At 37.4% G+C, this 11,329-nt stretch overlaps 1 protein-coding gene across 1 annotated transcript in view; it reads left to right on the top strand.

Moving 5' to 3' along the window:
- Positions 1–311: 311 nt before the first annotated feature.
- NBEAL1 (neurobeachin like 1) overlaps positions 312–11,329 on the top strand; it is a 93,850-nt gene continuing 82,832 nt past the window's right edge. Inside the window, exon 1 of the mRNA XM_009289491.2 lies at positions 312–608. Within this exon, the coding sequence (XP_009287766.1) occupies positions 558–608 (51 nt within the window). The 5' untranslated portion in view covers positions 312–557. The remainder of the gene's footprint in view (positions 609–11,329) is intronic.

The raw sequence follows: 11,329 nt of genomic DNA, 5'->3' as shown, positions 1-11,329 counted from the left end.
CCCGGCGTGCGGGAGGCGGCCGTTCCCCGCCGGCGGGAGGGTAAGCCGCGTTACCACCGCCGCCTCTCCCCGCGCCCTCAGGGCTCCGGCGTCCCGTCTCAGCAGCCCTGCTGCTTCCCTGCCCCCGCTGACTCCCAGCAAAAAAAAGAGAAAGCGCCACGAAAATGAGAAGCCAGATTTCTCCTCTTAGGGATAATAACGTCAGAGACGAAAGCAATGCGGCTTGCCGTCGTCTGTGGGCTTTAAGTACGGATTTGTTTTTTCCTTCCTCCACCAAAGGCCTGAAGGGTATGTTTTCGCTTTCAGAGGTTAAAACCGAAGCAGCGGTGGCGAAGAACGGACATGCCTGACGCTTGTCTGCAGTTGCTTGTGTTGTGCTACGTTGTTTACCCGAAAAGGAGAGACTGACACCCTGTTATTTTCATCCTTGACTTCTTCTCGGGTTATGATATAACTGTAATAATAAAGCAAAAACTGCGGAAAGAGCACCTGGGAACTGAGCATGGTAGGATCTTGAACAAAAATAGCTGGTATCGACGAAAAGAGGAAGGGAAGGAATGGCATCCCGAGAGAGGCTGTATGAGCTTTGGATGCTTTACTGCAGTAAGGTAAATATTTGGGGGGGGAGAGTTGTTTGTGTGTCTTTTTCCTCTTTTGTTGGGAAGTCAGGTGTTTAAAATGTATCTGTAACATCTTTTAACACATTTTTTTTCTTAGCAGTTGCATAGACTTGTCTAGCTTCTGTAAGGATATAACTGCGCTTAGACTATTCACAACCTCATTTCCTGATTTGCTGTTCAGGTTGGGCTTTTTTGTGTGTGAGGTGTGAATTGCACAGTGTTCGTGGCTCAGCTTAAGCAGTTACTGTAGCTATATCTTTTAACGATGTGAATGCATATGTTCACATAATTCTTTGTTTTGTAGGGCCATGGCATTAAGATATATTGTATTCATTTAATTCACTGCTGTCTAGTATTTAGCTTTATACTTTTTTCTGTGCAGCTCCAGTTTCATTTCAACTGTATTAGCTAAAGCCTTTGCAAAGAGCAGATTTATTAAGTTACTCCTGAGTCTTCCTTTGCTGGTTATCACCATAACATCTAAGTACACCATTAATAATAATGAATTTCCTTCACTTGGCAGGAATGTTATTAAAATACTGTTCTGTCTGTCTCCATTTGCATTTTACAGTGTAAAGCAATTCATATGTTTAAAGCACAGGTCCTAATTGCCGCCAGGCATGCTGAGTATGTACACAAATTGGATTGCAGATTATTTAAATAGATATCTGTAAAATAAAGAACATACAAAAAATAACTGTAAAGGCAGGGGAAGGGACTGGCCTACTGTCATATAGGAACTCAGTGGCAGTGGCAAGGATAGCTTTTGGTGGCCTTATTCTCTGGTTTTGTTTTGCCTTTTCTCTTTGCAGTCTCATGCTTTGTATGTATCACAGTTTCTTTAACTTTTCAAACCAGTAGGACAGTAAGGGTAGAACAAACATTCTCTTGTTCTTCCCAGTTCATTTCTAGATAAGGCCCGTCACAAGAGCATAGAATGTGAGATTTTAAGTACAGACCATCTTAACAACACAAGTGCACAAAGCAGTGGATGAAGGTTGCACAAAGCAGTCTTAATTGTAGCTTTTCTTAGTTTTTGTGTGTGTGAGTTTGCAACCCTAATGCCCTATATGTAGTTAAAAATAAAACTAGTGCAAACGTAACAGCGTGGTGTGACTTCTTACTGCTACCTGCGTGCGTGATCTGTTGGGTTGAAACATACTTGCATAGACCTTTGCCTTTTAAACTAATGTAGTAATGCCAATGGCAGTAGGAAATGGACTAGCACTGGAGGAGATGGATGTTTTGCCAGTGAGTTCATCGATGTGAGAACAACAAAGACACTTGGAACAGACTCCAAGAATCCAGGCTTTCCTCAGCTTTGGGAGACACAGGGCTGCAGAAATGAGCCAAGCTCTGAATTTCTTTGCCCAGACAGTCTTTGTGTCCTTCCTCCCTAGTTCTTTATAAAATTCTTTTGTCTGTCTTGTACCTTCTCCCCCTTTGCTTCAACCTTTCATTCAGATTGTATGCTTTCCATCTCCATGTTGTCCGCATGCTAGCAGGAAGTTTGCATAAATAAAGGAGTGCTAGTTAAAATGTGTGCTTTAGATCACTTAGAGGATGTTCAGTTTCTTTATGGGAATGATGTGTACGCAGTCTACTCAGCTCTCAGGTGGTGGAGGATGGACTATTAAAAAAAAAATCTTTTCATATACTCAGCCTCCATGAACTGTTGGTGACTTTTTTGGCCTTTTTTCTTCCAGACCCATCTATTAAAGGCACGGTTAGGTGGATTCATATGTTGTTAAGGACTTGTTCTTAAGTAGGAAAATATATTTTTTTAAAAATAAAATAGCTTGTCTTCAAAATTTGAAGGCAACTAGAGTGACTCCAAAAAAGGAGTCTTCACTTTTTCAAAAAGTGCTAGACACAAAACTTTTTTCCTTCTCTCTCTCTCTCAACTGGTTCAGGTTAAAAAGATATCTCGTTCTGCTTGAGGAAGGCATCCAGCGTAACAGTGTTTCGTCTTAGATTAAGTTTGGTAAAGTTGAGAGCAACTGAAGAAGCTAGGTCTTAGGATTTAAAATGTTGTGAAGCCTTAATGTAAATTAGATTGTTCATTCATGTGTTGAAAACATCTGCGTGCTGTACTTTGTTCTCCTCGGAGCATCTAGCACAATGGGAAGGTGTAGCAATAAATAGTCATCACTGACAGGATATAGTGGTTTAGGAAGAAGTCTCTTTACACCTGGGACTGCCCAGTGAAGTGTAGTATCATATCCTGTATGTTGCACTGTCATGACTTTGTTGTGGCTGACATCCTGGGAAGGAAAGCTAGCCAATTTCTCCAAACTACAAAAACTGCTGAAGAGTCACAGTTGAGTAGGGTGGGAATTGTTGTGCCACAAATCCCAGATATGTAGCTTTAGCTTTTGCAGCCTTGTTAGCTAAAGAAACAGTGAAATCCAAGCTCCTTTTTTGTGTGATGCTTCAGATTGTTGCTAATAAGTAGCTTTGTTTGTCTTGCCTTTCTCAGATAGTCAGGTCCTTCATGATAGTATGTTAAATATAGCACCCTGTGCTACAGCAGCAAGGCTTTTCACGGCTTTAAAGTGATGGATAATGCTGTGTTACCATCTTACCATCTATCCTGGGTCATGACTCTTGTTCTTTGTGATCACTTGACATCTCTGGCAGCATCAGGTGTCAGTTGCAACAATTACTTTTGTGCAAAGTAACATTAGGAGGGCATTTCTCTATTTTCATTGCCTCTTGCGCAGTTTAGCAATTGGAGATTTGGGAAGACAGCAGTGTGTAACTAGGATCTCTGCAGAAGTGGTCTTTGGATGACACCAGGTATGAGGTGGTTTCTTTTTGTTTTTTTCTTTCTTTTGAGATTACGTTTGAGTGGCTGCAAAAGTTCATTTTAGTTGGTATTCAGTTGTTTTTCATCTGGCAATTTCTAATCTAAGGTTGGGGTTTGGTTTTGGATTTTTTTTTCTGCTTCTGTTCCCCTAAAAGCTATCCTGTAGGGCAGTAGCTACAAAGCTGCAGATTACACTCTGCTGTTTAAGATACCCAATGAAAGTAGTAGCCACACATGATTTATGATGCTTCTGATGTTGCATGGAAGCAGTTTAAAAATTCATTAAATTCAGTGAAGTTTTGATTTGAGTCACTGGGGTGGTATCACAGCATTGTATTGTTAATAGTCTGAGCTGTTCCTGCCTTGAGTTTTTTGTTGTTGGGTTTTTTTCTTTTTTTTAAAATGATGATGTCAAACTTTCTGCAAAGAAAGCATTGTTAAGGATGCAATTTGCTGGCATGTTTTTTTGATGATTTTCAGTTTCAAATGGTTTGTGGGTTTTTTTCTGTTCAATTCTCTGTTAATGTACAATGCTGTTATTCACTTGAATATTGATATGGATGTAAGCTGCTGTCCTCTCATCCAAATGTAGGAATGTGTGCATTTTAAGATAATTGAATTATGTGTAGAATAGGTAACACAGGTCCTTTCTATAGAAGTCACTGGGAAAAATTTTCTCCAGTAGGCTAGGTAGGCAATGGTAGTATCAAGCATATTGATTGTCAGTTCAAAGCCTTCAATAACGTACACGGGAGCGTGAAACACTTCTTATATAAGTGCATATGCAGCAGATACGTCAGTAAAGCATTTTCAGGTAAGTGTACAGCAGGAGAAGAGCTCTATTAGGTGAACTGAAGTAGTCTGGGAAAAGGATATGCTTTCATGTGTGTCTGTGACCTTTTCTTGTTCATGTGATGGAGGTAATCTCTACCAGTTTTGCCTTGTAGCCTTAGACCAGCATGGCTGTAGTAATATTACTATTGTAATATTAGTTGATTAACCTTTTCTTAGATGTTAATTATGTATCAGTATACAAAATTAATTTGTGTTTTATAATCTGCTGAAGTGACTGTTAATGCAGATTCAAATTAAAGAGATTCATCCTTTATCTTATCTGCAAGATTTTAACTATGTGTATTTCGCCTCCTTCAGTTGTTCTGGTAGGTATTTCAGACTCTTAGACATACAGCATGTCAGGATTTCTGATATTTTTTTATTTTACTCAGAAAGTGATCAGATACCCTTTTATACAGAAAGAGATTTTTCTTCTCTATAAAAAAAAAAAAAATCCCCAATTGCCTTCAGGAGGGGTTTCAAAGGCATAAATGCAGGCACTTAGCTGCCATATGCACTGCAGAAAATCTTCAGTTTTCATTGTATTACAACAATGGTTCTGAGCTTTTTCTTACATTCTCGTCTTCAGTAAAGCCCTGATTTCATTTAAATGCTGCCTTATCTTGTAGGTGATATTGTAGTTTGAAGGGAAAGCTGTGAGTCTGTTCTTCAACCAGCTTCTAGCCTGTGCTTGACATTTCAAAGAGGGAACATTCAGTCTTAGTGTCATTAATACAGTAGGGACTCTCTGTGTAGCAGTTGTAAAGCTAATCATAACGTTCTGGTCTTTACTAATGCAGAGAGCTGAGACAATCACATCCCTTGCTGTGTTAAGAGCAGCAGACGTATATAAGCTGTCATCTTAAATGCGCTTTCTTATGTTGTGCTGTATTTCTCGTTTGTTTTTACAAAATCTGATTGTATTGAGATAAATATGTTGTAGTTTTCTCTCTGGGATAATGAGGGGTATCTGTATATTATAAATATCTTCTAGTTTAATATTGTAGCATAGAAAGAGATGTGGTACTTTTTTATAGGAGAGCATTTTCTAGTACTAGATCAAAAGTTGGACAGAAAAAAACATTAAATGTGACTATATGCATTGTCCTAAAAATGTCCTAAAGTGGCTAAGGTCCTGTTACTTTGAGTTATTTTTTCCTCATCTGAGGTCCTTACAGGAATCAGAAGAAGGCTTGAATGAGAAAATAAGTGGTCTTGGGAGAAATCATGATTTCTATGTTAGTCAGGAGCAGACCACTGTGATGAGCGAAGTGCTGCAACCTGTGGTGTGCTAGCAGTGCTAGCTTTTCTGTAATTACATGGCTGTGAAGAGCATTGCAATGCAGTGCAATTCTGCAATGCTTAGAAGCTGAAGCTTTAACATATAAACATGTGCATTTAATTGGCTTGAGTTAAACTTACATTTGCATTATGAGGACTAAACAGGTCATTTAAATTAATGTGTATTCTGTGCTGTAAGTGAGAAGAGTCTGTGAAAGAAAATAATTTCTATTCATTTCCTGTTCCTGTGTCTTAATCCTAACATACTATATAGAACTGAGATAAATTTGACCTTGAATTCTGAGAATAAATTTGTGTGCCTTTGGATCCTTTCAAGGATGTGCTCCTTGGGGGGAATTCTGTTAGCATCAGCTACCTTGTGTTGGGCCAAAACCAACATAAAAAGAGGGCGATCTTGATAGTCAAAAAAGTTGGCTTGGAGTGAGAACATACCAGTTTTCTCAGTATGTGGTGTTACAGTCTTGCTAAGCTGACCTACTAACTGGCTGTCACTGACAAAGGGGTCCTGACATATTGTCAGCATCCCTTCACTACTGTTTTACAAAGTAAAAACACTGCCTCCCAGACAATATTTTATAGTTCAATTGAATCCCTCAGTCATGTGCATCAAAAGATTGGGGCATTTAATGTGATGTTCAGCAAGTGACAGCAAATGTATACCTTCCGGAATATTATGAAATTACAAGGGATGGTTCATCAGTTTATATTAAATAACGAGAGTTTTTGCTTGTAAGAGGTTTTTAACCTCTGTCCCCATATAAAACTGGAGAGTATTTGTAAATAAACTAAAGTAGTTTATGGTCAGATCAGCTTTTGGACATGACTATTGTAGGGCTGCATAAAGCAGTATGATTGAACTGAATTTGTTCACCTAGATGATGTTGTAGTTGTGTTTCTCAAAGAAATGTGGTTTTAGCAAAATTATGCTTAGTTGTGGTGAGATGCATGTAATTCAATAATAATATAATCTTTGACGTTAAACTGTAAGCCCTGTGTGAAACACTGACCTTTGCATCCCAAATACGATCTCATCCTGGCTTAGCTTGCACTTGTCTTCCTTCTTGTGCAGTTGCTGATTTGTCAAGTGATTCATATCACATCACTATATATCGCCTTTGTTATATTAAAGAAGTATTCAGCTTACAGCTAGATGAATGCTTGAGCAAACCAAACGTTCAGTAAAAGTAGTTTTTCGTAAGTCACTGTCATGTAAATTCATGCCTCTGCTAAAACTAGTGAGTGAAGATTTATTAAACAATTGCTGTCTAAAATACTTTCTTCTGCAGATTGTTTTAAATAAATCTCTGCATTCTGAGAGAGTGTAACTTGTAGAAGAGCATGTCACAAGTCACTTGTGGCCATGTGTTGGTGAAAATATCTTTGTTCTGTCTTTGAGATGCTGAACTAAGAATGAATATAGATAAACAAGAACAGTTGGTCTTCAATTCTGAATTTACTGTCTGCTATTTAAAGAGATGTCTCATAGTCCAAGAACTAACATAATTCTGATATTTACAAATATAGAACTTTTCATATAAATAACTGGTGTGTATATATGAGACATTAGTATCTTAGCTTATAGTAGCAGCTACCTTCCGTAATTATGGACCAGGGTGACCTTGTGCTGATGGTTGTTCAGACACAGAACAGGGACTCTGCCACAGAGAATGCACACTTCAGGTTGAAACGAGACAGCAGATAAATCTAAACAGACAGAGATGTAAGAAAACCATAACATTTTGCAAGCTATGGATAAATTATTTTTGTTTCTTATGATTCTATAATATATTTGTCAATACATGTATGTAGCTGCTACTTTTAGATAAAGAAGTGTCTAGGTTTGTCCATGCTTTTGCTGTAAGATTCAGGGTTTTACTGGTGTCCAGCATGAGGCTGAAATTCCTACATGTCCACGGGTTTGTGGATTAGCGCTTTACAAAATTAATGAGAAACATCCAGTTCTGAACATTACAACAAATTATTTCAGATCAAGCTGTTACTGAAATGAAAGAATTGAGTGTCTCTTAAATGGAACGATTTATCACAAGGCTAGAAACACAGGCTTCTGGTTCTGTGTGTTGATATAAGAGCAAATTTAACAAACGCTGGGCTGTTGTGTGGTATCTGAGTTATGGCACTTTTAACTTTGTCATCTGGTTCAGATCCAGGGATAGCATGTGTCCTGATAAAAGAATATTGCAGAATCAACTCAAATATGTAGTATGTTTGTGCTGTAATACGGAAATGGGAGAAAGGCTTGCCAGCTGCCCATTGAACAGCATTGTAGCTTAATGCCTGAATCCAAATGTTGTCAATAGATACTGTTAAAATATTTACAGGCTTCAGAAAGGTTAAACAGCTGCCATAGAAGAGAGAAAAGCTTCTTTAATTACTGAGCTTTTCTTGATGAAAGAAATATATATAGGAAGGAAAAAACCCACGAAAACATGCATGCGTCTCGACAGTACAGATAAGCATCTTGGTTTTTTTAAAAAAGTCATTTGTTCAGATAACTTTTCCATTTTACCTTCTAGTAAATGGGAGGCTGCAGTAGAGGAGGATGGGAGATACAACAGGAAACACCAAGAAATGAAAACTATATTTGATTATTCTCATCATGAACGCTGTTTTAAGTTTGACATCTCACTAAGGCTCCTCTGTGCATTTGCAAATCTAAACATTAGCTGTTAGGTTTCTGTGCTGATAAAATATTTGTGTGTGGTGATGCTTTCTCTGATATTTAAAGCATTTATGATAATCTGTTTGTCTGATTTATGATTGAGGATTGCATGTACCTATAGTAAGCAATAGGAATAAGTGGCATTAAATAATTTTTGACCATTGAGTAACACTGCTAACTATGGCTGTGTAAAATTAGGAATTAAATTTAACTGTAAGAATGGCTAATTATACTAGTATCTGAAAGCAGAGCATATTTTAAAACAGTGAGGAAATTTAAGAGGTTAAATTCCAAAGGCTTTAAAAGCTTTTGAATGCTTCATCTAAAGGACGTTTGAGGGAGACGCAAAGCAAGCCTCAAAATAAATTCATTGTTAAATACTACTCTTACATAGCACAAAGAGAGCATAAATCAAAGCAGATGCTAAACCTTTAATTATCTGATAGATAGCAATTTAACATAGAAAATACACTTTTATTTAAATAACCAATCCTAGTAATTCTAGCTTTTAGACTGAAGTTGGGGGGGGGATAGGGATGAAGACAAATCTTTGAGGACATATTCCTGAAGTCTGAATGAAAACAGTGAGTGAGTTTGCTTTTAATTACTAATGTAGGCAGAATTGGTACTCTTTTTATTGTCAATTATCATTCACTGGAATCTGCCTAAGAACTGTAGGAGTATCCCATAAGATATTAAAAAACTAACAAGGAAGCGAAGGCAGAGGTTGAAAAGGTAGCACTTGCACTGGAAAGAAGAATTTAGCATTAATGCCAGAAACGTCTATAAAAAGCAAAGTGAAAATGAAGTGGTTTGAGTTTGACTCCTTTAATAAGATAGCAAGATTATTCTTTTAATATTAGTAATAACTTTAGGAAAATATCATACCTTCATATAGTTTACTGCCAGTTTTCACTTGGAATGTGGAAGGACAATTTAGGAACTGAAAAAAAGGTTTTAAAAGTTATTGAAACTTCGTATTCTAAAAGCATCATGCAAAAAGACTAAATGCTTGGCTTCTGTGGATGGGTGATTGGAAATGTTAACCAACAATGTATGTGGGGCATCAGCTCAGAGTTTCCAGTGACGTAATCCTCATAAGTTTTGTAGAAAGTGGTTGAGGTAGATGCAGGCTGCTTGTAAGTTGCCTTACCAACTCTGTCAATAAATGTTTGGCTAATGCATTCAATTATATAAAACTTGGTATTCATTCACCTGTGCTTTTGCTGAACTGAGGACTAGCTGGAATGAACAGTTTTCTTGATAAATGACTGAAGCTTCATGGGAACTGTAGGTTAAATGGTTTAACATGTTCTGAGAAGCAAGGAGGGCAAAGGCTTTATTTGATGTTCCTGAATTATTATTTTTTTTTAAATAACAATTTTGATTAGATCTGTGGTGTTCACATGCTTTCAAGGGTAAACTTGGAATTTGGGAGAGAAAATACCGTGATGAGAAGGATGGTCCTTTAATATTGTGTACAATAACCTAAAATACAAAAAGAGTCTCGAAAATGGCAACAAGTACAGTGGCTCAGGTATGACTGCATACAGTTTTTTCTCCACAGGACCCTGCATCATTCACTATAGTGGATGGGTAAAGTTCTTGGGAATAAAGCAGGGTATAGAGAACAAGGGTGTTACTTGCAGAAATCTGACCTCATTATTTACCTGGGCTAATTATTTAGAAACTGTACCAGCAGAAGTGCAGTGGATGCCAAACAGCAGTTGCACAAGTAACACAAATTCTGCTATGTCCCAGTTTTCGAGTCTTTGATTTTTTTTTTTTAAGGGTGCTTTTGAAAAGTGGATTTGGGGTTTTTATACCTTCACTGTATAGTTCAGCTGCAGTACAATGTTAATGTAAGGCCTGGTGAGGTTGAGAAGACAAAAACAAAGTTAAATCCATAGCTAAAGAAATAAACATTTATTTTAGTTAAATTTGGTGTAAAGTAATCACGTGACACTTTGAAACAAATACAGACTTCTTTTTGATAAGCTGTGCACAAGTTCTCAGCCTTTTTCTTTATCTGCTGAAAGACTTGACAATATTTACCTGTTGATATGGTGAAATAATAAGCTGATGTTTTTACTGTTGTAGCACCATCCTGCTTCCTTTCAGTCTCTGTGTTGAACTTTTATTGTCTCTTGCATCACACTGAAAGTTAGAAACTTGATGGGGCAAAAGCCGGCTTTGTGTGTTGTTGCTAAAACTCAGCCCTTTTCTCATGTAAAATGATGGCATAACTTCGAGTTTCAGAGCAACTGAATGTTAAACTCGAAACCTTTCCTAAGCTATAGTTTGAATTTTTATTAAATTTAGGCTTATCTTGACACTGTTGACTTTTGACATCATGTTATTTTAGTTGCCTTTGAATTATTTAGGATGCTTCTTGTTCCCTTAGGCTTAAAATACAGCTTCCAGCTTTTACTACTGTTGGGTCATTATGTCGACTTTGACGGGAAGAGTGAATGTTAATAGAATGTAATATGTCATGGTATGGTAAACTTCTGGTAAGTGTACTGTGCAGTGGACTCTAGAAGGCTGAAATGCTGTATGCCAGCTGGTACATGGAACTTGCCTAGTGGTACTTTCTATCAAATGTGAAGACATTAAAATCTGAGTACACATTAACTAGATTCATCCCATGGATGGCATCAGTCACATGCCAGTTCCAAGCCACAAGGCTGTAATTGTATTGTCATTCAAAAACAACAACAACAAAAAGAGCAAGAGAAAGGAAAATAGAGGCTTTACTTCCATTTTAGTAAGAAAACTCATTTTGTTTTTCCAGTTTTGTTGGGGATCTGAAGTAGAAAGGAAATTGAATAACAGCTCTCAGATAATGGTCTTTTTCTTTAACCTAAGGCATTAGTGGAAGCTTATAATTATTTTTCTTGTTTTGAAAAGAGAAGAAATATATTAACTTTGACTTCTATGTTTGTGAGCTAAATTTTATCACGATTGACGGCTATAGGTTTATTTTGGTATAAATCTCTATGCTAAACAGTATTTTAACTTGTCCCAAAATAGTTGTTTCTACCATGATTCACTGCAACTCCCATTTATAAACCGCCCCCCCCC

Source organism: Aptenodytes forsteri, unplaced genomic scaffold (assembly GCF_000699145.1).
Source record: "Aptenodytes forsteri isolate BGI_AS27 unplaced genomic scaffold, ASM69914v1 Scaffold442, whole genome shotgun sequence".
NCBI lineage: Eukaryota > Metazoa > Chordata > Aves > Sphenisciformes > Spheniscidae > Aptenodytes > Aptenodytes forsteri.
This window is presented reverse-complemented; position numbering and strand designations above follow the sequence as displayed.